General features: G+C 42.6%; 1 protein-coding gene across 1 annotated transcript in view; it reads left to right on the forward strand.

Moving 5' to 3' along the window:
• Positions 1-303: 303 nt before the first annotated feature.
• LOC144501281 (carboxypeptidase D-like) overlaps positions 304-26,721 on the forward strand; it is a 71,267-nt gene continuing 44,849 nt past the window's right edge. The window contains exons 1-2 of the mRNA XM_078224836.1: positions 304-1,053; positions 4,049-4,306. Of these exons, the coding sequence (XP_078080962.1) occupies positions 426-1,053; positions 4,049-4,306 (886 nt within the window). The 5' untranslated portion in view covers positions 304-425. The remainder of the gene's footprint in view (positions 1,054-4,048; positions 4,307-26,721) is intronic.

Raw genomic sequence — 26,721 nt, forward strand, 5'->3', positions numbered from 1 at the left:
TTGGACTTTAACCTGGTGTTGTTAAAACTCTTACTGTGTTTACCCCAGTCCAACGCCGGCATCTCCACATCATGAGGGAGAAACACATGAGAGTAGAACACGCATGCGTGGGAGGGAGAAACACATGAGCAGAACACGCATGCGTGAGAGGGAGGATAACGCGCATGCGTAATATAGTCTGCATATCGTGCGAAGGTGACCAATCTATAGAGCTCTACGTGATGACGTCTACGCGAGGACGTACAAAAATCCCGCCCGGTGCAACCGAACTTGACGCAACGCGACGAGGCCCCGCCCCCCCTCCTGGCAGGGGAGCGGCACAGTGATTGGGCGGAGAGGGCTGTCAATCAGGCAGCAGCGGTAGGTTGTCTGTTGGTGTCGAGCGGTTCGAGTTTCACCCGCTGTTCATTGAGGAAAAGGGAAAGATGGCGAGTGGGCGGCGGTGGTGGTGGTCTGAGGGGGCGGCCTGGGGTCAGTGCCTGGCTTGTGTGGGCGCGCTGACCCTCTTCTCGCTGGCCGTGCGGCCGAGCGCCGGGGACATCGACACGTCCCGCTACTACAACTACGAGGAGCTGAGCGAGCTGCTGAGGGCCGCGGCCGCCGCGCACGGCTCGCTGGCCCGCCTCTTCAGCATCGGCCGCAGCTTCCAGAACCGCTCGCTGTGGGTCATGGAGATCTCCACGGCGCCGGGCCGGGACAGCCCGGGCAAGCCCAAGTTCAAGTACGTGGGCAACATGCACGGCGACGAGACGGTGTCCCGCCAGGTGCTGGTCTACCTGATCCAGTACCTGCTGGAGGGCTACGGCCGCGACCAGCGGGTCGAGCGGCTGCTCAACGGCACCGACATCTACATCATGCCCAGCATGAACCCGGACGGCTTCGAGAAGTCGGTGGAGGGCGACTGCAGCGGCGAGCACGGCGGCAGGTCCAACGCCAGAGGCAAAGACCTCAACAGGAGCTTCTTGGATCAGTTCGAGCCGCTGCCAGGGGAGGAGGAGGAGGTGCGGGAGGAGGATGTGCCTGAAGTGGTTGCGATGGAGAAGTGGATTAAAGGTAATTGGGATGGGGGGGGAGAGGGTTTGACCCTTCCCCACAGACCCCGTCCTCTTATCTCTTGTCTATGTGCATTTGTTTTAATATCAGGGTGTCCCCTTTTTGGGGGGGTGGTCTGGGCTTACTACAACAGCCTGCAACACCCCCCCCCCCCCCCCCACACACACTTGTTTTAATGTTACCATTTTTGGGGGGTGGTCTGGACCTAGTACAACAACCTGCACCCCCCACCCCACACACACATTTTGTCTTAATGTCACCTTTTTGGCTGGTGATCTGGACCGACTGCAACAACCTACCAAATGCCTGCTGCCAAACACACATTTGTTTCCCTGTCACCTTTTTTTAAAAGTTTATTTATTTGTTGGTCACAAGTAAGACTTATATTGTCATTGCTGTGGGGTTCCCCGGGCCGCCACGCTCTGGCTTCTGTTTAGGTCATTGCACCTAACCAGCACGTCTTTCAGAATGTGGGAGGAAACCCACGCAGACACAGGGAGAATGTGCAGACTCCACACAGACAGTGACCCAAGCTGGGAGTCGAACCCGGGTCTCTGACGCTGTGAAGCAGCAGTGTTAACCGCTGTGCTACCGTGCCACCCATTTTGGGGGGGTGGTTCTAGATCTACTGCAACAACCCCCCCACCCCCCCCACACACACACTTCCGAAAGGTGTGCTGGTTAGATGCTAAATTCTCCCTCAGTATACCCAAACAGGCGCCAGAGTGTGGCGACTAGAGGATTTTCACAGTAACTTCATTGCAGTGTTAATGTAAGCCTACTTGTGACTAGTAAAAAAAAACTTGTTTTAATGTCACCTTTTTTGGGGGGTCTGGACATAGTGCTACAACCTGAACCTCCCCACACACGCACACGTTTCCCTCAACTCAGCCAAACGTTCCCATGTGCTCCACACAGGAGTAAAACATTTTGGCACCAGGTCACATCACCCTGAATGATGCCAAAACAAGGAGATCAGATTTCCCTCTGTGGGACAAACATCCAGATGAGTTACACACTGTTTTGAAATTGAATATCCCTGGTTTGCCACACTTGTATGTTTCCTCTCCCACATCCTGTGGAGTAAGCACACTGATTTAAGTTGCATCGTACAGAGCAGGTGAGACAAAAAGAGGGCCATGGGGTGCACCATGCCGCCTGTATCAAAGGCTCCTCCCGACAGCACTTTACACAACACGGCTTCTCCATAACCTTCGTAATGACTCACTTGACACTCGAGTCATCTTATTTCAGCTGATGAGAAACCAAATCGTCTGCAATTTTTAAAAAATCTGGGTCTGAATAGTAAATGGATCATCACATTCCACTTCTGTTGATACCGGGCTCTTGTGCACAATACTGTTCATCCTCAAATTATATAACTAGGGACAATAGTGCAACCTGGTGATTAATAGAAGGGCTAGAAACCTGATATTGGCCTTTTTTTAATAGGCACACAGGGTAATATGATAAATGAATAAACAGAATAAAAATCATGACAGAGTCATATTACGCTTTAACATGTACAATCGGAGTCCATGCCATCTGTTGTGAACAGCACGTGTAATTTTCCAAAATATCATTTATAATTTGTTACAGAATCAATTGCATGTAATGGTAGATTAGTTGCATATGCAAACAAAAGGAGTTTGTGCTGCATTTTGAAATCTCATTCTTACTGAACCCTTTTTGAACTCGAGGAAGGAGATGGTAAGGGAAACTGGGTTTTGGAGAGAATGCTGGAAGATGGGACTTGGGGATCAGGAAATCAGTCTCTGTTGAAGCAAATGGAAATCCAGAGTCGGAAAAATGCAGACAGCAGTGTAGGAGTGTTCCTATGTGGTGACGCAAGTCCTTGAAGGATTTTGAACTTGCTTCTCGGTGGTGGCAAAGCTTGACTAGGATGTTTGCGTGCAGGAGTGGTCAGGGGCCATGAAGCTTTGGGTAGTTTAAATATTTTGTGAACACTGGCATCGTTCACTTGATGTGGAAATGCCGGCGTTGGACTGGGGTAAACACAGTAAGGAGTCTGACAACAACAGGTTTATTTGGTAGCAAATGCCACTAGCTTTCGGAGCGCTGCTCCTTCGTCAGATGGAGTGGAAACATCGTTCACTTGAACAGTCTTGAGAAACGCATGGATTAAAGTTCAGCAGCAGTGGTTGCAGACTATATTCTCGAGGCATACGAGTGTGTCTGGGAATGGACTCTCTGAAGAGTAACCAAATCCAGACCTTCTAAACTAAGGAATCCTGTCTGAAATTTTATATTACAGCTGTCTGCGTGCCTTCAGTCTTGTAAAGTATGGAAATCTTGGAAGTGGATTGTGGAAATTTTCTAAATGTAAGCATAGTCAAGCAAAAGACTCAGTTGAATAACGGTAAATGTATGCAACATAGTATGTAAGCGATAGAAGAAGTGGTAAAGCCGGAAATGTATTTGAAGTAGTAAAACAGGGATTGAAGTGTACTTCAAATTTATCTGAAGAGGAAGTGCTTGCCTACAAATAAATAAAACTACCACATTCTTATCATTGTGGATATGTGAGCTTCTGATGTTCTGGATCAACAGGACTGTCTTGAGGATTAGCTGTTCAAGGTGAAGCAGTGCAAGACAGACAAAGCTTCAGTTGTGCAATGAAGCAACCGTGGTTAATGAGGTAACAGATCATATCAAACTAATGGAAAAAGTTGAGCAAATGTTCAGCAAGCGGAAATCCAGCAGCCTGACGATTGTGTCACGGGAATGTCCAAATAGAGAAAGAATATGCATGGGTTAAGGCAAAGAGCAACAGTCTTGACCAACAACAACACCATCTGCTGGAGTGGGGGCTATCCAGCTGCAAAGGTCAGACAGTCAGCCATTGAATTTTGAGCTCCCTGATGTGCAATGCAATTGATTTAATTTCATGTTGAAAGAACGCACATAATTTAAAACAAAATTCACTCATTTTTCCAATTTTCTAATTCTGTTTTATCATTTCTCATTCCTACAGAAAACAAGTTTGTGGCTTCTGGGAATCTCCATGGTGGGTCTGTTGTTGCCAGTTACCCTTACGATGATTCAATAAATCACAACTCAGTAGGGTACTACAGTAAGTCCCCTGACGATGAGGTGTTTAAATACCTGGCAAAAAGCTACGCTTCCAAGCACCCGGTGATGAAAATTGGCGAGCCAAATTGCAGCAACGACATATCTGACGAAACCTTTAAGGATGGGATCACAAATGGAGCCAAGTGGTATGATGTGAGCGGTGAGTTCAACATTGACATGTACAGCAACAATTTTCTTTTAAACAGAAAATGCGCCAATATGATTTGGGTGAACTTGTAATTGTAAAAAGAAAACCTTAAAGAAGAAGTGCTAGTTTACTCGAGCATTGATGCATCCCGCTCCAAAATGTTCAATAATTGTGTCGCGGTTGCTTATCCTACAGTGCTCTTTTCCTGCTTGCTAACCGTGAAGTTGCTTTCTGTCTATTAATATAGTTGGTGAGAGCCACTGTGGAAAGGCTCCATGGACAAATGTAGACTCTGGTCTCTTTACTGTAAGGGAAAGCCAGCAATTTTGCACTCGTACCCACTGACTTCCTTTGGGTGTAGCGTTGTGCGTAAATGTCAGGATTTGGAGTTGGTTGTGATGCACCTGTAGTTGCACAACCAGCTAACTCTCTGCCCAGCTGGTCCATGACGAATGACTAGTTCAGTAACAATCACCCATGGAACTGCAACTCCTTGTTTTCAGAAGAGGTGGGGTGTTTGGGGAGGATTTGATTTATTATTGTCACATGTTTTTAACATACAGTGAAAAGTATTGTTTTTTGTGTGCTATGCAGACAAAACGTACCATTCGTAGAGAGAAGGAAACGAGAGAGTGCAGAATGTAGTGTTACAGTCATAGGAATGAGTGTCACAGTATTTTCTTTGCAATATGCTTGAATCCAAGATGTGTCAGGCAACTGGCTACAGTCAAGTATTGCGCAGGAGCCTGGTGCAGCAGTTAATGCACTAATCTTAGAATCCCTACAGCACAGAAAGAGGCCATTCGGCCCATCGAGTCTGCACTGACCACAATCCCACCCAGGCCCTATCCCCATATCCCTACATATTTACCCACTAATCCCTCCAACCTACGCATCTCAGGACACGAAGGGCAATTTTAGTATGGCCAATCAACCTAACCCGCACATCTTTGGACTGTGGGAGGAAACCGGAGCACCCGGAGGAAACCCACGCAGACACGAGGAGAATGTGCAAACTCCACACAGACAGTGACCCAAGCCAGGAATCGAACCCAGGTCCCTGGAGCTGTGAAGCAGCAGTGCTAACCACTGTGCTACCGTGCTGCCCACTAAGTTCCAACCAGCAGCGGTTTTTTTCAGTTTATATTTGAAATGGAACTATTTAGCAAAAAAAAATAGACGGTAAATAGAAATAAAAGGAAAATTTCCTGCCAGTTAAAGAAGTGACATCATGGCATGATTTCACAGCAATGTATACATAAACAGCTTTAATTGGCAGAGTGATTGTCGGAGGAATGTTTTACGGCCTTAATTTTTCTCTTACAGCTGAGAAAATAGAAGATAATTGGCTAAGCAGCAAACCTCTTCTGTTCCGCTTTTATGTGAAATGGAAATAGTTTTGTGAAAGTCATGCCTTCAATGCTGAACTGTAGCCATTATGTAAACCTCAACCTGGAAATGATTCCAGAATTGGGTTTCTCACCCCCTGGTTTTATGACCATCTGAATTTATTGAGACCTTTGATTTGATCTATTATTGTCACATGTATTAGTGTACAGGGAAAAGTTTTTTTTTGCGCGCTATACAGACATAGCATACCGTTCACAAGGAAGGAAAGGAGAGAGTGCAGAATGTAGTGTTACAGTCATAGCGAGGGTGTAGGGAAAGATCAACTTAATTTGAGGTAGGTTCATTCAAGAGTGATGGCAACAGGGAAGAAGCTGTTCTTGAGTCAGACTTTTGTATCTTTTTCCCCGAAGGAAGAAGCTGGAAGAGAGAAAGTCTGGGATTCTTAATTATGCTGGTTGCTTTGCCGAGGCAGCGGGAAGTGTAGACAGAGTCAATGGATGGGAGGCTGGTTTGCATGATGGATTGGGCTACATTCACAATCTTTTGTCGTTCCTTGCGGTCTTGGGCAGAATAGGAGCCATACCAAGCTGTGATACAGCCAGAAAGAATGCTTTCTATGATGCATCTGTAAAAGTTGGTGAGAGTCGTAGCTGACATGCCAAATTTCCTTAGTCTTCTGAGAAAGTAGAGGCGTTGGTGGACTTTCTTAACTATAGTGTCGGCATGGGGGGGACCAGGACATGTGGTTGGTGATCTGGACACCTAAAAACCTGAAGCTTTCAACCATTTCCACTTCATCCCCATTGATGTAGACAGGAGCATGTTCTCCACTACGCTTCCTGAAGTCGATGACAATCTCCTTCGTTTTGTTGACATTGAGGGAGAGATTATTATCGTTGCACCAGTTCACCAGATTCTCTGTCTCTTCATTGTTTGAGATCCGACCCACTACAATGGTGTCGTCAGCAAACTTGAAAATCGAATTGGAGGGGAATTTGGCCCCACAGTCATGGGTGTATAAGGTGTATAGTAGGGGGTTGAGAACACAGTCTTGTGGGGCACTGGGTGTTGAGGATGATTGTGGAGTAAGTGTTGTTGCCTATCCTTACTGATGGTGGTTTGTGGGTTAGGAAGTTCAGGATGCAGTCGCAGAGGGAGGACCCGAGGCCCAGGCCATGGAGTTTGAAGATGAGTTTTGTTGTTGATCTTTGTTGATTTGTTTTGATTTGTGCTGTATTATGTAGAGATTTTTGTGTGTGGTGAAAGGAAAAAGGCAGGCACACATGCTGCACTATCATTTACATAGGTTTCATCTTCCTCCTATTGGGTGTGCATGTACCAGCCTTTCAAGTGAGAGGGTTAGCAGATCTTGGCCAATATATACCCCTCTCGCTTGAGTGACTGGGTGACTTGGACTGTTTGTTCTTCCTTGCAAATAACTGCCATTTAATTTCTTAACTGTTTTGAGAGCGTGGTGAATAATTCAAAATAGAGTATTTAAACCATGTAGTCATAGTATGATAGAACATAGAACATTACAGTGCAGTACAGGCCCTTTGGCCTTCGATGTTGCGCCAACCAGTGAAACCAATCTAAAGCCCATCTAACCTACACTATTCCAATATCATCCATATGTTTATCTGATGACCATTTAAATGCCCTTAATGTTGGCGAGTCCACTACTGCTGCAGGCAGGGCATTCCACGCCCTTACTACTCTGAGTGAAGAACCTACCTCTGACATCTGTCCTAGATCTATCACCCCTCAATTTAAAGCTATGTCCCCTCGTGCTAGCTATCACCATCCAAGGAAAAAGGCTCTCACTATCTACCCTATCTAATCCTCTGATCATCTTGTATGCCTCTATTAAGTCACCTCTTAACCTTCTTCTCTCTAACGAAAACAACTTCAAGCCCCTCAGCCTTTCCTCATAAGACCTTCCCACCATACCAGGCAACATCCTGGTAAATCTCCTCTGCGCCCTTTCCAATGCTTCCACATCCTTCCTATAATGCGGCGACCAGAACTGCACGCAATATTCCAAGTGCGGCCGCACCAGAGTTTTGTAGAGCTGCAACATGACCTCCTGGCTCCGAAACTCAATCCCTCTACCAATAAAAGCTAACACTCTATACGCCTTCTTAACAACCCTATCAACCTGGGTGCCAACTTTCAGGGATCTATGCACATGGACACCGAGATCTCTCCGTTCATCCACACTACCAAGTATCTTACCATTAGCCCAGTACTCTGTAATCCGGTTACTCCTTCCAAAGTGAATCACCTCACATTTTTCCGCATTGAACTCCATTTGCCACCTCTCAGCCCAGCACTGCAGCTTATCTATGCCCCTCTGTAACCTGCAACAACCTTCCGCACTGTCCACAACTCCACCGACTTTAGTGTCATCTGCAAATTTACTAACCCATCCTTCTACGCCCTCATCCAGGTCATTTATAAAAATGACAAACGGCAGTGGCCCCAAAACAGATCCTCGCGGTACACCACTAGTAACTGAACTCCAGGATGAACATTTCCCATCAACCACCACCCTCTGTCTTCTTACAGCTAGCCAATTCCTGATCCAAACCGCTAAATCACCATCAATCCCATGTCTCCGTATCTTCTGCAATAGCTTACCATGGGGAACCTTCTCAAACGCTTTACTGAAATCCATGTACACCACATCAACTGCTTTACCCTCATCGACCTCTTTGGTCACCTTCTCAAAGAACTCAGTAAGGTTTGTGAGGCACGACCTACCCTTCACAAAACCGTGTTGACTATCCCTAATCAAATTATTCCTTTCTAGATGATTCTAAATCCTATCCAAAACTTTGCCCACAACAGAAGTAAGGCTCACTGGTCTATAATTACCAGGGTTGTCTCTACTCCCCTTCTTGAACAAGGGGACATTTGCGATCCTCCAGTCTCCTTGCACTATTTCTGTAGACAATGACGACATAAGGATCAAAGCCAAAGGCTCTGCAATCTCCTCCCTAGCCTCCCAGAGAATCCTGGGATAAAACCCATCCGGCCCAGGGGACTTATCTATTTTCACACTTTCCAGAATTGCTAACACCTCCTTATTAACCTCAATCCCATCTAGTCCAATAGCCTGTATCTCAGTATTCTCCTCGACAACATTGTCTTTTTCCTGCGTGAATACTGACGAAAAATATTCATTTAGCACCTTTCCTATCTCTTCAGGCTCCACGCACATCTTTCCACTACTGTCCTTGACTGGCCCTAATCTTACCCTAGTCATTCTTTTATTCCTGACATACCTATAGAAGGCTTTAGGGTTTTCCTCGATCCCACCTGCCAAAGACATCTCATGTCCCCTCCTGGCTCTTCTTAACTCTCTCTTTAGGTCCTTCCTGGCTAACTTGTTACTCTCAAGCGCCCTAACTGAGCCTTCATGTCTCATCTTTACATAAGTCTCCTCCTTCCTCTTCACAAGAGATTCAACGTCTTTAGTAAACCACGGTTCCCTCACTCGACCACTTCCTCCCTGCCTGACGGGTACATACTTATGGTGCAGAAGGATTTTACATTACTCATTTCCCCAGTGAAACTGCACATGTACTAGCTTTCTCCTGTAGATATTGGCTTCTGTTCTATAAATTGATTACAGTCACCCAGTGTTGAGGGAAGTGCTAGCCTGTGCATATGCTAGCATATTCCCATAGGCCTCATTGCATAGGGCTGACAAATCCTTGGTCATTTACCTGCCCCTAACCGTAATCATGATGTGGAGATGCCGGTGTTGGACTGGGGTAAACACAGTAAGAGTTTTAACCGTCATGGCACTGAGCCCAGTTGTTTCAATTTCTGTCAGAGGTAAGTCAACCAAGTACACACTAACTTGAAATCGAACCTGGGGCTTGAAGGCTTAAGTCTGTTTTAGCTTTGCTATCTCTGTCATTGGGAAAACGTCGTTCCTCACTTTGTAAGCGCAAATTTTGAAGTGTGAACAAAATACCATCTCATCTGCATTTTACCTGTGGCAACTATGTTTTTTTTTGTTCTTTAAACTATCAACACAAGGCAGTGGGAAATTAACACTTTAGAAAATGATAATCACCTGAGAGAATCAACAGGCATAAGCAGATAAGGTCGAGAGCTTTTTGTACTGGGAGCAATTGCAGACTCCGAGATAATTGGAGAAACAATTTGAATACATTATTATAAGCATTTTAGAGACTGGCTAAATTATTATGGGTGTGAGTAGCGCACAGCATACACCTGCCTTCTGCTGTAGATATGTGCCTGAGAGATTAGCCTAGCAATTGTTAGAAGCAAGCAGTGAGGCTTTCTGTGTAGGCAGCACCAGCTTATGCCTCCTTACTAATTAGTGGAATTATTGTGTATGCATTTAGATTGAGGTGGAATAAGAAGAGCCCGCACATTAATTGATGGTTTGAAACTAGGTGAAATAATAAGACACTTTAAGCATTTCATTTCAACGCATTTTTAGCACATTTGAGCCGTTAGCCTTTTTGGCAAGGATAGATATCGGGTGCTTATTTTAATGACCAGCATAATGGAGAAAATAATTGGAGTGCTTTTTAAATATTTATCAGCACTAAATGGGCATAATTTGTGATTCAAATTGGCTTTATTTTTAAAAAGTACGTGTGTATTCTCAGATCTGGAAAATGAATGTTGCATCATGCAATTGTCTCCACCAAATGACAGAATTGTTACAGTGCAGGAGGAGGGAGTGCAGGAGTCCATCATGTCTGCACCACCACTCCAAATGAGCATTATGAATTTGTGCCATTTTTTTGGCTTTTACTCTCTACCCCAGCAGGTTGTTTCTATTCAAGTGGTCATCTAATGCTCTGTTGAATGCCTCAATTGAACCTCCCTCCACCATACTTCCAGGCAGTGCATTCCAGACCTGAACCATTTGTGTGAAAACGTTTTTACTCGCATCACATTTGCTTCTTTTGCAATTCACTTTAAATCTATGCCCTCTTGTTCTTGATTCTTTTTACGAGCGGAAACTATTTTCCCCTATCTACTCTGTCCAGCCCCTTCATGATTTTGAATACCTATCATATCTCCTCTTAGCCACCTTCTGTCCAAAGCAAACAATTCAACCTCTCCCATCGATCCTCGTAGTTGAAGTTGTCGTCCCTAGAACCATTCCTGCAAACCTCTTCTGCATTCTCTCCAATCCATTCACATCCTCCCTATAGTATGGTGCCCAGGAATGTACACAATACGCCAGCTCATGTCTAACTAATGTCTTGTAAGTTCAGCATAATCTCCTTGCTCTTGTAACCTAATATACTCTATAACCTATGCCCCTATTAATAAAGCCTAGGATACTGTATGCTTTATTAACTGCTTTCTCTACCTGTCCTGCTACCTTCAATGGTCAATGTGCATATACATCCAAGTTCCTCTGCTCCTGCTTAAGAATTTCACCCCTTTTTTTGTTGTCTCGCCATGATCTTCCTACCAAAATACTTCACCTCATACTTCTCTGCATTGAACTTCGTCCACTGTCTATCTGCCCTCTCTATCAACTATTTCCTTTTGAGGTTCTACACTCTCCTCCTCACAGGGAGATTCCTGCTGTATTTAAGTATTAAACTATTGAGGTTTATACTGCTTCTTCAAGCCATTCTTTTTATAGTTCATAAGTATCAGTAAACAGTTATGTTTGATAGCATTTTTGCAATGTGTCACATTGAGGTTATTGTATACTTATGTTTTCTTGATACATGTCTCTTCAGAGATTTGCTCAGTTCCTTAATTGCCACGTATCAAAATAATTGAGAAGACCAACAAATTTTCTGCCGTCATGTTGCCAAATGTTTACAGGAATTATTTTTGTTTTTCAAGTGCAGCCAATTAAGAACCGGATAGTACATTAGCTACTGGCCTTTCAGCTGAGTTCATACTGGGATCTTGATTCAAATTCAGTTCAGACTGATGAGATAAGTCTGCTCAGAGTCCTAAGTGAAATGATTTTGGACAGTCTAAATCTAGTTCATGTTGGGCATGGTTCATTCAAATGGCAATATCAAACAGTTTGAGCGTGCAGTAATGTCAGTGGAGAAAGAAAAGAGTTACTGCTGGTTGTTAACAGCGTGAAGTGGGAGCTGACCCCATGCTTCCAGATAACGGTCTAAGAGCGGCTTGTAAATGATAAAGGGGGGAGGGACCGACGATAGACTTGTGCGGTGCATCGTAGGTGGCTGTGCAGGCAGAAGAGACAAATCAATTGAAGGCACTGGAATGCTTGCATGACCACAACTTTTAACAGGACCTGGAGAGAGCAGCTATGAATAGAGTTCTTGCTGATCGCCTTTGTATTGAACCAGGGTTTGTAAAGTGTAGCAAGGCTGAATTCTGGAGAGGCAGCAAGGTGGGAAGCCAGGGGACTAGGTTGAATTGTATTTGAAAAGCAAGGACTTGGTTATTCAATAGTAGATGGACAGATGTAGAGGCAAAAAAGACCAACTACAACAGATCAGGCAGTATCAAAGAGAAAATGTTTTTGGCTGTCCAGTCAGGAAATCAGACAGGTGAACTATTCAATTGTTTGTATTGACACGTTGGATAAATGTATAAAAGTGGGTCATCTACAAAGCATCGTACGATTAAGCATCATTGGTCAGACTACCTCATATGATGCAGTCAGCAATTTGTTGTAAAATGTCTGCATCTGTGGCAGACCACGATTATCTGTATAGTCACGAACCGAGAAGAATGGAAGTTAAATGATCTAAATCTTAATGCTGTATTTTATACACTGCACCACAGATAATGCTTAGCTGCGGTTTCATTTCTTCTGCCCATCGCAATGATCTTCAAGAGGAATTTAAAAAATACTTGATTTTCGTTGGATTGTCCTATTGAGCTTCTGCTGTAATTCTACTGAACAGTAACTCAGGTGAAACATCTCAAAATGCAGTGCGCTGATATATGGTCGCTGTGGGTTTCACAGTTTTAATATCTGTTAAGATTAAAATGCTGCTTGCTTCAGTAAGGTACGCATGTGTCTGCTTGCAAAGGTTTATTTTTAAAGAAGGAAATAAACGCCATGAAAAGAGGCAACATTGTTTATATGGACATTTTTTGAAGGTTCATGGGAATTTTGAAGTGTTCTAGGCTATTCCTGATTGATCAAATAAATGAACCACTTATTGATATGCTCCAAGAAGATTTTGGGCTAGATTTCTGATCTTTCCCATAATAGCTATTCACTGTATATATTAATGAATTAGACGAGGGAAATGTCATATCTCCAGATTTGCAGATGAGACAAAGCTGGGTGGGAGGGTGAGCTGTGAGGAGGATGCAGAGATCCTTCAGTGTGATTTGGACAAATTGAGTGAGTGGGCAAATGAATAACAGATGCAGCATAATTTGGATGAATGTGAGGTTATCCCCTTGGTAGCAAAAATGGAAAGGCAGATTATTATCTGAATGGTCATAAATTAGGAGAGGGGAATGTGCAACGAGGCCTTGGTGTCCTCGAACACCAATCGCTGAAGATGGGCGAACAGGCAGTAAAAAAGGCAAATGGTATGTTGGTCTCCATAGCGAGAGGATTTGAGTACAGAAGGAGGGATATCTTACTGCAATTATACGGGGCTTTGGTGAGGCTACACCTGGAATATTGCATGCAGTTTTGGTCTCGTTATCTGAGGAAAGATGTTCTTGCTCTCGAGGGAATGCAGAGAAGATTTACCAGATTTGATTCCTGGATTGGCAGAACTGACATATGGGGAGAGATTGAGTCAGTTAGGATTGTATTCACTAGAGTTCAGAAGAATGAGGGAGATCTCATCAAAACTTATAAAATTCGAACAGGACTAGACAGGGTAGACGCAAGATGGATGTTCCTGATGGTGTGTGTGTCCATAACCAGGGGGCACACTAAGGATACAGGGTGGACTGTTTAAGACAGAGATTAGGAGACATTTCTTCATGCAGTGAGTGGTCAGCCTATGGAGTTCGCCATCACTGAAAGTAGTTGAGGACAAAACATTGCATGTTTTCAAGAAGCGGTTAGATATAGCACTTAAGATTAAGGGGATCAAGGGATAAGGGGGTAAGGTGGGATCAGGCATTTTAGTTGGATGATCATAATGAATGGCGGGGCAGGCTCAATGAACCAAATTATCTCTTCCTGCTCCTATCTTCTATGTTTCTATAGAATCCCTACAGTACAGAAGGAGGCCATTTGGCCCATTGAGTCTGTACCGACCACAGTACTACCCAGACCCTATTCCCGTAACACCACACATTTACCCTGCTAATCCCCCTGATGCTAGGGTCAATTTAGCATTGCCAATCAACCTAACCCACACATCTTTGGACTGTGGGTGGAAACTGAAGCACCCGGAGGAACCCCACGCAGACACGGGAAGAACGTGCAGACAGTGGCCCAAGCCAGGAATCAAACCTAGGTCTGTGACACTGAGGCAGCAGTGCTAACCACTGTGCCGCCAATATAGTTAGTCACAGACTGACATTAGCAATTTAGGGCATTTCAGCACACCTTGCCTAGGAGCTAGGGTGGTGGTGATGATTCGAGCTTCTCCATCTAATAGCTATCTTTGGTTAAAAACACACATACATAGATGTTATGGAATCAAATTTAGTTTTGATGATTCTCTGCAACCTATTGCTTATATTATGATTTAATTTGGGTGAGGTATTAAAGGGTTGCATTTGAGAGAAGCGATGTACTTCAGTCTATGTTAATATTTGACATGGTGGAGGGGAAATGTTGGGGTCCGGGATTCTAGTATGCCTTATTGTTGTTTTGGCTGGACCTAGTTGAATGCTGGCAAGTTTACTTCTGATTTCAGTCGGCCTTGTGAACCTGTGTGTCAGAAATCTATGCTGCTACTGCGAATTCAGCACATTACACAAGCAGCTAAAGTCATGACTGAGAAAGATTCCTTTTAATTTAAATTAAGGCACCCAGGAGTGAGTGAGTAATGTCATTCGCACCACATATGGTGACATTATCTCTGGAAACTACTGTTGGAACTTGTAGCAATGCTACAAATGAGAACATTGGGCTGCCGTCTGCATACATTTATTTTTCTTTGCTATCACTCAACAATTGTTGGTAAGTAATTGTAATATTACATTGACAATACATTATACATGATTTATTGTACATAGGCACCCGCTTTGCTTATTAATTTGGATTATGGGGACGATCCCAGGCAGTGTGCTGTTTGTTTTTGGTATTGGTAGATGGAATGTGCCCTGAGTACTTGATAATCAAACTTTGTGGGAAATGCTGCCCACCTATTAACCAAATTTCCATAGTGTCTGTAATTGGGACTGAATATTTAGTACCAGTTGAAGTCAAATTTTTTGATAGCTCATTTGGTAAAAACAAAAAGTCCTGGGTTGGATTCCTGGTGTGCGAGTTTGCTGTCTTCTGCTGGAACAACAGGTGGTGTGTTTTGATCTGAGATCCACTGGCTTAGGGATATCCAATCCTCATCGTTATCCATTGACCTTTGCTGGAAGGTGTGTGTGTGTCTTGTTCGATGAGAATGATATGATCAAAAAGTCTACCAGCAATCGCCATAGAACAGGCAAGGTATCAAAGGACACTTACTGTTTATGAAAATTCCCTCAGGATCAGAAGAAATTAGCAAAATAAAAAGTCATACCTGCCATCTTTCGTTTCCTAATGTGTATCCCTATGAATGGAATACGTACATTGATAGTATCCTTCATGAAATGAAGTTTTGCAAATTCAACTAACCCCTCAGGTTCTATCAAAATGACTTCACTCATTTCGTTGGATGTGCGTACAATTGTTACGGCAAGCAATGATCTTCTTGAATATTGCTCGTGAGGTTGATTATTTTTTCAATTAATTATCGGGCTGTGAGTCTTCTATTTCATTTAGTAACTAAATGCTCTAACATGGAGAGAGACCTTCAGTTAACCTTAAACCCTGCCTAGCAGATTTGTGAAATGATTAAGTTTCCTTTTAAAACTCCAGTAATCATTTATAATCTCGGATGGAACTTGCTTGCATCATGGTACTGACTCTCAGAACTTTTGTACATCCTGTTACTGTGGTTTGCCTTAGTTTTTTGTTTTCTGGAAGCGGTAACCGAGAGACGGAAGATACCACCTGTGAATTATTGGGCAGCTGATGATTACAATATACAGGTCACTTCTACATCCATTGCATTGATCTGAAAAAAATAAAGGTCATTTTAGCAGCATTTCTGCTTTCATTCCTATACAAAGAGGATTGTAAAAGAATGTGCTGTAAGTAAAGAACAAAGAAAAGTACAGCACCGGAACAGGCCATTCAATCCTCCAAACTAAACTTTAAAAAAACCTTCCGCCCATACTCAGCCCATATCCCTCTATTCCTTCCCTATTCATGTAGCCATCCAGATCCCTCTTAAATGTTGCTAATGTGCCTGCTTCCACCATATCCTCTGGCAGCACGTTCCAGGCACCCACCAGTCTGTGGAAAAACTTCCCCGCACATCTCCCTTAAACTTTCCTCTTCTCATCTTGAACCTATGCTCCCTTATAATTGACACTTCCACTCTTGGAAAAAGCCTCTGACTATCCACCCTGTCTGCCTCTCATAATTTTGTATGCCTCCATCAGGTCTCCCCTCCGTGCCTCCAGTCTCCGTCTTTCCAGTGCAAACAATCCTAGTTTATTCAACCTCTCCTCATAGCCAACACCCTCTAGACCAGGCACTATGCTGATGAACCTTCTTTGCACCCTCTCCAAAGCTTCTACGTCCTTCATATAATGTGGTAACCAGAATTCAATGCACCCTAACCAAGGTTTTAGCTGCAACATGATTTCCCAACTCCTGTACTCAATGGCCTGGCTGATGAAGGCTAGCATGCCATATGCTGCCTTAATCACCTTGCCCACTTGTGTTGCCACCTTTAGGGATTTGTGGACCTGCACACCCAGATCCCTCTATGTTAATGTTCCTAAGGGTGCTGCCATTTACAATATAATTCATACCTAAATGTGATCCTCTAAAATGCATCGCCTCGCATTTGTCCGGATTAAACTCCATCTGCCATTTCTGTACCCAAGTCTCCAGTCTATCTATATCCTGTTGTTTGCTCTGACAATCCTCGGTGCTATCAGCAACTCCGCCAATCTTCGTGTCATCAGTACACTTACTAATCAGACCACCCACATTTTCCTCTAGCTCATTTATATATACAACAAACAACAGAGGACCCAACACTGATCCCTGTGGAACACCACTAGCTACAGATCTCCATTCTGAAAAACACCCTTCCGCCGCTACACTCCAGTTGTGTATCCATCTAACCAGTCCACCCTGAATCCCATGTGATTTTAGTTTTTGTGCCAGTCTGCCATGTGGGAACTTGTCAGACGCCTTAAAGTCCATGTCAACTATATCCACAGCCCGTCCTTCATTTATCTTCGTCACTCTTTTTGAAGAGGTGACAAACTGAATTGAGGTTCCAACCTCCAGGAACCAAAGCTGTATTTTTGAGTCTTTTGATTCTATGCGTTTTGAATGAATTCATCTCTTTCCATTCCCAAACTGTACTTTGTACTTTAAAACCACTGTTTTAAAGTACATAGCAGCATTTGGTTACACCTCAAAACAGCCCATGGCTATAAAGTGCTTCAGGATATCCCAAGGGTGTCACAGGGACTGTACAAATGCATCTTTAATCTGTAGTTTATCAAGCAGTACATCTTTACCCTTCCTATCAGTCTTCCTGCCAGTAATTGTAGCAGATTATATTACAAGATGCGTTCCCATTCTCTTTTTGAGTGAATAGTTAACTTTCAGGAATCCAGTGCTAATTCCTAAACTATGTAACAGTAAGTAGTCTCACAACACCAGGTTAAAGTCCAACAGGTTTATTTGGTCGCACGAGCTTTTGGAGTGCCGCTCCTTCACCTGATGAGCACCTACTGTGCCTACCCCAGTCCAACACTGGCAACTCCGCATCATAAACTGTGTAATTTAACATGTAATGAGCTTTAAGAGTCTGAGGACAAACCTCAAGGTTAAAAGGGTCTATTGTTGACAAAGACTTGAGGCAAGTTGACCCATTTTATTTACAGTACGCGCAAGATTTGCAGGATATCCTGTTCAAGTAAAATAGATGCAGTGAGTGTTTTATGCTTAGGTAGGCAGCATTCTCGATGCACTTCTGGGAAGTGCCTAGGTGAGGCTGCTGTAATTTCTGAAAATGGAAATTTACGATTTATCAAGAGAAAAAAACAAATTAATGCTTTGCATATTTTTTTGATCAAAATTGAAAACTTCCAGTTTTCAGGGGTGTGCAGCTAAAGTTTTTTTTAAAAACCTGTCTTCTCTCTTTTCAAATGCTCTCTGAACTGTTGTGCTTTTCTAGTATCTTCTGTTTATACTCGCAAAATCAGTAAATGGGAAAATCTGTGCTGACATTTCACTTGCGGTACCCATGGAGACCTCTATTGTCAGAGGTGCCATATTTTGGATGAGCTTTTAAACAGTCTGCCCCCTCAAATGGATGTAAAAGATTCCATGGGGCACTCCGAAGGAGAGCAGGGGAGCCCTCCCTGGTGTACTGCACTACGTTTATTCCTCAACCAATATCACTTAAGCAAAAAAATGTGGAGTATAGAAGCAAGAGAGACACTAACAGATTGTCAAAGCTTTTGTAGATAAGTTAAGAGAAATTAGTGGAAGCAAATATGGATCCCTTTCGAGCAGAGATGGGAAAAATTCTAATAGCGAAGAATACGAATACTGTTTTGTATCTGTCATCTTGGTAAATAACAAAAAACCCTTCCAAAAACAGTGAAATGAAAAATATAAATAAATAGTACAGGAGACAAGAGGCTGGAAATGTCCTGAACCTATGGCCTTCGTCCTGGGGTTTTAAAAGAAATGGCTACAGAAATAGTGGATGCACTAATTTTGGTCTTCCTAGATTTTAAAATGGTCCCCATGTGTTGTAGGGTAGTGAACATAAACCTACTATTCAAGAAAGGAAGGAGAGAGAAAACCAGAACCATATGTAATTTCTTGCTGGAGAAAGAACAGACTTGCTGTCAAAGTGTTTCACCCTGCACGCATCAGGAATAGACAGAATGCTAAATTTCAAAGGGAGTAACAATTTATGCTGCCTGAGAGAAGAATGCTGATTGCTTAGCAGATAACTCTGATCGATACTTTGCCTTGGAGAATGCAGGAGGGAACTTTTGTCCCATAAGCTTGAAGAGCTGGATTGCTGACGACTCCTACTTCTTATGTTCTCATGCATTATTTGTAATATTCAGGTCATGAAGTCTTATGCCGGAATTTTACCAGCGCGCCTGGCGAGGCTCGCAGAACGTAATTCTCCTTGGACTCGGGTGGGATTTTATGAGCCTCGCCCGAGCGAGTCCCATTCATAGTTGTTCCGTGCAAATATATTGGGCTACAATAGCTTCGTACCTTGGTTCTAACATTATTCTCTGCTCAAAGATGTTCAATGCCATTTCATAATCGCAAATTAAAGTTCTAGGAACTTAAAAAATACATTTTAAAATGATCTCATGGGATGTGGCTGTCGCCAGCTAGGCCAGTATTTATTATCTTTCCCTAATTGCCCTTGAGAAGGTGGTGGTAAGCTGCCTTTTTGAACCTCTGTGTACTGCTTTAAACACTCTGGATTTTTGTGTGCAGTGACTACCCTGGGTTCAATGTTTGTTTTCTAAAGGATAGAAATAGCAGATGGTCCTCACTGCTGGCATAGTTCCCTTTGACTAACTTGTATAGAAGTTGGCCTTATTAATGATGTATCCTTCATTCCTTCCATCTGAGTGGGAAGAAATTGGTTTCTTCCTTTACAATTCTCATAAGTTTCCAGTTTAACTGTCCAGGGGTAAAGGCAGGGTAACGATGAAGACATTTTAAATTCAGTGAATCCGTTTTGTCATTGAATGACAGTCTGACATATCTTTAGCAGACTCTTAGAATGAGACTGTGTACTAGATCAAAAAATTATACACTATTTTGGGGGGAAAAACAAATGAATTCGTATTTTTAAATTCTTGTTTTGAAATCCCTCCCCGTTCTTTTAAACTCCTCCAGCTCTACAAGGTTTAAATGTCTGTGCTCCTCTGATTCTGCCGCCTTGTGCTGCACAATTTAATTTCCTCCATTGGCAGCTGTGCCTTCAACTACCTAAGTCCTAAAACTTCGAAATTCGCTCTCTAAGCTAAAAATCTGGAATGCACACAAGTGGAAGATGGCAGGTTGAGAACATTGGAATCATCAAGTCCAGAAGTAACACAGATGGATTACCATTTTAGTAGCAGACAAACTGAGGCATTGTTGTGACTTTTTCAAGAGTTTTTTGCACTGAAACTAATCATATAAATATTGGAAGTTCATGCAAGTTAAATTTCTATCAGCAAGGACTTCAACAGCGCACCTTAACCAAAGTCGCTAAAACTGGCTAGTCATTATTCATTGCTGGAATTTGAGGGCCACTGGCATGTCCAGTTTTTGCTGCCCATCTTTAATTTGCCCTGGAGAAGGGTTTTTGTTCTTTCATAGGATGAGGGTATTGCTGTCGAAGCCAGCATATATTGCCCTTGAGTTGTGTTGTGCCACCTTCTTGAACCACTGCAGTCCGTGATGCAAAGTACATGACCGTGCCCGTTAAGGAAGGAGTTCAGCATTTTGATTCACCAACCATGAAAGAATAGCGATTATAGATACAATTTGCAATGGTGCATGACGTGGAGGGAAACCTGTAGATGGTGGTGTTCTCTTGCTCCTTTCCCCTAACCTTTCTCGGTGATATAAATTGTGGGTTTGGATTTATCTCATTGCTTTTTCTGAGATTATGCTGCACACAGATTGGATTTCAAGTTTGCATTATGCTAACAGTACAACAGTGGCCATAAAGCATTTAGAGACATCCTGAAGTTGAGGCTTCTTATTATTTAGGTTTATTGGCATGATTGTGCTAATGTTTAAAATTGCACACTGTTTTAGAATAATTTGATAACTCAGATTATTAACAGTCTTGCAAGATAAGATTGTTGGTCTTTCTAAAATGCTGGCACGGGATTGTTAGTTTGTGGACCTACTTTGACCTTGGCAACTCGAACAGTTTGAATTCTATTACCCTGTTAAATAGAACCAAGAACATTACAGCACAGGAACAGGCTCTACAGCCCACCAAGCCTGCACCGATTACGTTGTCCTATCTACACCAACCACCTGTATCCCTCTATACCCCACCTGTTCATGTGTCTATCCAGGTAATGTCACTAACATATCTGCCTCAACCACCTTACTTGACAGTGCATTCCAGGCCCCTCTTTAAAAATAACCTTCCCCCGCACACCTCTACTGAACCTTTCCCCTCTTACTTTGAACTTGTGCCCCCTCGTCATTGTCATTTCTGCCCTGGGAAAAAGCTTCCAACTGTTCACCTTATCTATGCCCCTCATAATTTTATAAAATTATATCAGGTCGCCCCTCAGCCTCCGTCTTTCCAGGGAGAGCAATCCCAGTTTATTCATTCTCTCTTCATAGCTAATACCCTTCATACCAGGCAACATCCTGGTAAACCTTTTCTGAACTCCATCCAAAGCCTCCACATCTTTCTGGTAGTGTGGCGACCAAATTGTAGTCTCCAATTGACTTGTGGTGCCAAAAGCAGCACCTGCTTCAAACTGTTATCTGACCGTTAATTTGTAAACTCCCTACAGTTGAACTTTGATAAATTTATTTTTTTAAATCTGATTTCCAGAGGACAACTCTGACAGAATCACAGAGCAGCATGGAGGCCACTCCATCCATCGTGCATTCAGTCTCAATGGGCTGAATGACTTCCTTCTGTGCTGTAACCATAAAATGTTTTGGACCTGAGTGGTAATTAAATGTCAAAAATACTATTTATAATTTGCTTTCCCAAGCCTCTGAGCTATTGTTAACTCACGACTTTTCAAAGCATCTATTCGAAATCATAGAATCCTTACAGTATAGAAGGAGCCTGCACCAACAACACTCCCACCCGGACCCTATCCCCATGTATTTACCCTGCTAGTCCCCCTGACAGGGTCAATTTAGCATGGCTAATCAGCCCAACCCACAATCTTTGGAGTGTGGGAGGAAACCCAAACAGACACAAGGAGAATGTGCAAACTCCAGACAGTCATCTGGGGCCGGAATTGAACCCGGGTCCCTGGCACTGAGAGGCGGTAGTGCTGACCACTGTGTCGCTGCCCGTTCCACTTGTACAGATTGAGCTGAGAAACATTATTTGTTCTTTTTGATTTTTTTTTAGAAGATCTGCAACAAAACTCAATTTAGTTAAAGTTCTCTGAGACTTGTAGTAAAAGCTTTGCAATTTTGCTGTGACTTACTGCAGAATCAATTTCTTGCAAACGTGAAAAACCTCTAACTACACACTACTGTTAGACTGGAGAAACGCCACAGGCGCTGATGCTCGAGGTCTTTGAAATTTATTGAAGGATCAAATCTCTTGCCCGTGGTCCGCATTCTGAGTAAGGAGGGGTGGATTCTACCTGTCGCACCATATCAAAGGTCAGCCTAGACTTGCATTGTGCTAATTTTCATTGAATTTGTTATTTTTCCCTAACTTGTGAATGTTGCACCCACTATTCCAGTGGGATCTTCTGAAATTTGATTTGTATTCAGAGCTGAAGTACAGAACGGAAATGGCTGCTTTTACGTCATTTGCAGTAAATGTATGATTGTGACTGCTGTGTGACAACTTGGTGTTTGCATTTTTATCGTCTTTAATTTAATTGAAAATCAAAATTGAGTCTTCATTGGTCTAGAGCAACTAAAATACTAGTAGGTAAGAGGGGTAATGCCACTGCTCATGATTGAAATTGGGCTCACAGATCTCCTTTAACCACTGACAGGCCTGTTGCTTGGTTCCATGACTGAAATACTTGATTTTTGCGGTTAGAATATGTGAAATTTATTGAATGGGTTTGTTGTATTTTGGTGTTATAGTCGTCATTTTACGTGGAATGTGGTCACGGATTCAGATAGCTGGTAAATTGTATTTACCAGCTATCTGTTCCTTGTTCTATTTAACCGGGTAATAGAATTCAAACACATTTCCAAAAAGCGGGGCGCAATCTCACTGGTTGTTCATGTCACGCTCCCGCTGTAGCGAGGTCGGAGAATTTTTTGCGCCCAGCCAAATCTCCATTCACAGCAGTGGGATGGGAAAATCCTGCCGGTGTGAACAGTGGTAACATTCCAGCCAACTTGTTTTATGTATCGATTGATGCCTTTAGCACGGGGCAAAACGGAATGAACTTTTCCGTGAAGCACAGTTGGACCATTTTAATTTGACATTTTTTGACCTGATCTGAACCCAAGAGAAAACTTGCTGGGCTCTGGGGAAAGGGCAGGGAAGTGGGTCCAGCTGAGTTGCCTTTGCAAAGAGCTGGCATTCACATGGTGGTCTGAATGGTCTCCTGGGCTGTATCTATTCTGCGATTCTATAATATCAGTTGTTGACTTTGAGTTTTAGCTGCCTTTTGCTTTCAGCTGTTTTAGCTGGCTTTTGATAGTTTGGAGGGAACGGCTGGGATCAGAGCATGCTCATTAGCTGGGAGGCAGGGCTGTTGGAGCAGATATTACTCAGCAGCATATGGTCAGGTTAGTTGTAGGAGGTTGTGTTGAATGACACATTGTTACGTGTTTATTGTTACGTGTTATTTGCCCTCCTGCTTCTAGCAGCTATAGTAAATCCTGTAAATTGCTATTGTATGTAAATTAAGTTGGCTACAGGTAGTATTTAAAGGTTTACACAATGAGGTGTTTACGTCATTGTTTACTGAGTAATTTGAAAGGATGTTTACTCATGGGGCGTAAAATTTTGGAGTATGTTTTAGACAGATGAACAATTGAATATTCCAGAGAGACAATATATTTTCAAACTGTCCAAGCGCTTTGGTGTTGCAAAATATTTTAACCATAACATGTAGATAGCTGTCGGTAAAATGAGGATTGGGTTTAACAGCAATACCCTCTTTCTGCTTTTGTTTTCTCACTCCTACAGTTTGATTCTCATTTTGGCATCAGGGTCACACTATAAGGTGGCTCTGGGGAGAGGATATGAAAAACTGTGTCCATTGATCTGGCCCTTGATACGAGTCACTGCACGGTGGCACAGTGGTTAGCATTGCTGCCTGACAGCGCCAGGGACCTGGGTTCAATTCCCAGCTTGGGTCACTGTCTGTATGGAGTTTGCACATTCTCCCCGTGTCTACATGGGTTTCCTCCGGATGCTCTGGTTTTCTCCCACACTCCCACAGTCTGAAAGACCGTGCTGGTTAGGTGCATTGACCCGAACAGGCGCCGGAGTGTGGCGACTAGGGGAATTTCACGGTAACTTCATTGCAGTGTTAATGTAAGCCTTACTTGTGACTAATAAATAAACTTTTTTAAAAAACCTTGCTTTTAGAAATACGAGCGAGGGAAGACCAGATTGAGAAGAACGGAGGGATTGTGGCGGGAATTTTATAGTGCCAGAGATAAGCAAGGAGTTTTTTTAAAAAAAAACAAGCCTTAGAATTTTGATTTTTGTTTGGCACTGGGACCAGAACATAATATAGATCAGCAAAGGTGAGGGATGAGTGGAATTTGGATAAGATAGAAGCAGAAAGTTTGGGAGTTTTATTTGAGGTGTAGTTCACAGAAGGTGGAGGACAGGAAGAAAGTCAGATGAGTATTAGAATAGTCAAGTATTCAACTTTGTCCCTAGATAAATGAGAAACTTGAGACAAATGCACTATTGATAACCGGAAAACTTTCACGAGATAAGCGCTGAGCAGTCTGTCCAAGCTTGATTAGTAAAGAGACATTTTCTGATACCCATGTTTTGTTCTAATTACAAATTAAAAAAATTATTAGTAAGCTTCTTCCTCTCTTGTATTAATGTTGAATTGAGTAAATCACATTTTGATTTCATCATTGTGTGTTCAAATAGCATTTTAACCGTCCAGCATTTTTATCAGTCACATCTCAGCAAATTGTGATGAACTTGTGCTTACAATTCTGCTGCAGCACCTAATTGTTAAAGACCTGTGTGGAGGAAATGCAGCAAGCAATTGACCTCAAAATACCAAAAGACGTTGTAACAAGTCGAGGGCTGGCAAAATTGTTGACTGCGTCACTGTTTATGGTGGAGAACAGAACATTTCCACCTGTGATTCATACGCTGCCATGCCGTTTCGAGGAGCATTCTAGTGGAAGCTAGATTCTTCACCTCTATCTGATCTGATGGAGCGTGCGGGTGAGAGAGACGAGATGAAAAATCAGATGCAGAATTTCTTGGCCTGCTGTTAACTGATCATGATATGTTGACTGTGTCCTGAGCCTGGCAACAGCTCATCTACCCAAACCCTATTGTAAAATTGTGTAAAACATGAGACCTGAGAAAGAGGATCAACAAATCGCAAATGGGTAGAGGGAAAATATTTTTAGTAGAATTATTTAAGGATCGCATTTTGTTTTTGTACCATACCTCCCCATTGATCAGTATATAATGCATTTGGGGATCGTTGACCAAATGTGTACTGACAAGCAAATTGCTATCTTTAAAACTTATATACTTTGTAGATAACATGTTTAGGATTGGGATGACTATATAATTCTCCCAGTTACATGGGACAGTGCTTTGTGTCAGCACTCTGAATTCATTTTGTTACTCCTGTATGCAGTGCTTACCCACACAATGTGAAAGTTATCTTCCGTTACAACAGAACCTGAAGCAAATTAATTGAATAATAATAGTTTGCTTTCTTTTTCGTATGGCACTATTTATTTTAAGTCTTGTGGGCTTGGACACTTTCCATTTGGTTTATACGTAACTTATTCATACTTTATAGTGACCTTGGCTGATCATTAAGGCAGACACGACGGGTGATTTGTGTTCAACAATATCCCACAAAAAGTAAATGACCAGTTGTTCTATTTCCTGGCAATGTGGTTCAATGTGAATATTGGCACCTCGAGACACTGGAAGATCTTCATGATCTTTGAATTGTGCTGTGGGTTCTTAAATTTATTCAGCATTACATCTGGAAGGTGACATCTCTAATAGTACACTGTAGCATCAACCTGGATTATGTACTCAAATTCTGATTGGGGTTTGAACTGAAATTTACTTCAGAGGCCAGAGTGTCAACAATTGGTAAAAATACTTCAGCACACTTACAAAAGGCTTGCATGTAAAAAGTGAAAATAGAATCAACAAACTCTGCAAAAAGTAGAAATGAAGATGTGCAAGGAAATGAGAGAAAAGATGTTGGGATTCCAGCTATGAAGAATGATCCTGGTACACTCGAGTCTGTTTAACAGGCTCAAAATATTCAAACAAGCTGAGCTAAAGCCTGTTCTTGCCATTTGAATGTATTCAAGAGGCGGCTGGATATAGCACTTTGGGTGAATGGGATCAAAGGTTATGGGGAAAAAGCAGGATTAGGCTATTGAGTTGGATGATAAGCCATGAGTGTAATGAATGGTGGAGCAGGCTCGAAGGGCCAAGTGGCCTCCTCCTGCTCCTAACTTCTATGTTTCTATTTCTTGGTTCGTTAAATATATTATCAAACTTCAAAATCCCAGTGAAAGAGCCTGCGTTCTTGCATCTCATGCTCTCTGATCAGTTGTGCATTCAGCAAAATAACTGAACAGAGTCCAAGGCTTGTGTTTAAAGCCCTTTAAATTGAGAATTGCAGTTTTGTTAGTGTTCTAGTTTCTTCTGTGGCACAGATCCTCATTAGAACATTGTTCTGATCCATTCCACCTTAAAGTTAAGTTCACTTCGTGAAGCATGCACAAGTACAAATGCTATTGGCCATTGTAATTTAAGACCTGCATTTCGCAGTATTTTAAATAATTAATGTGGTTTAGTTTGGAGATTTTGCCGAGGCATAAATGATTAACTTGAGAGTAATATATTCAGTTAAAAATGTTATGCATCAGTTAAATATTTCACCCACAAATATTTGAGTTCAGGCTAATAAAATACAACAATTTATTACCTTAAAGCTGAAAACAAGATCTT

The sequence above is a fragment of the Mustelus asterias genome, chromosome 12 (assembly GCF_964213995.1).
Source record: "Mustelus asterias chromosome 12, sMusAst1.hap1.1, whole genome shotgun sequence".
NCBI classification, from domain to species: domain Eukaryota; kingdom Metazoa; phylum Chordata; class Chondrichthyes; order Carcharhiniformes; family Triakidae; genus Mustelus; species Mustelus asterias.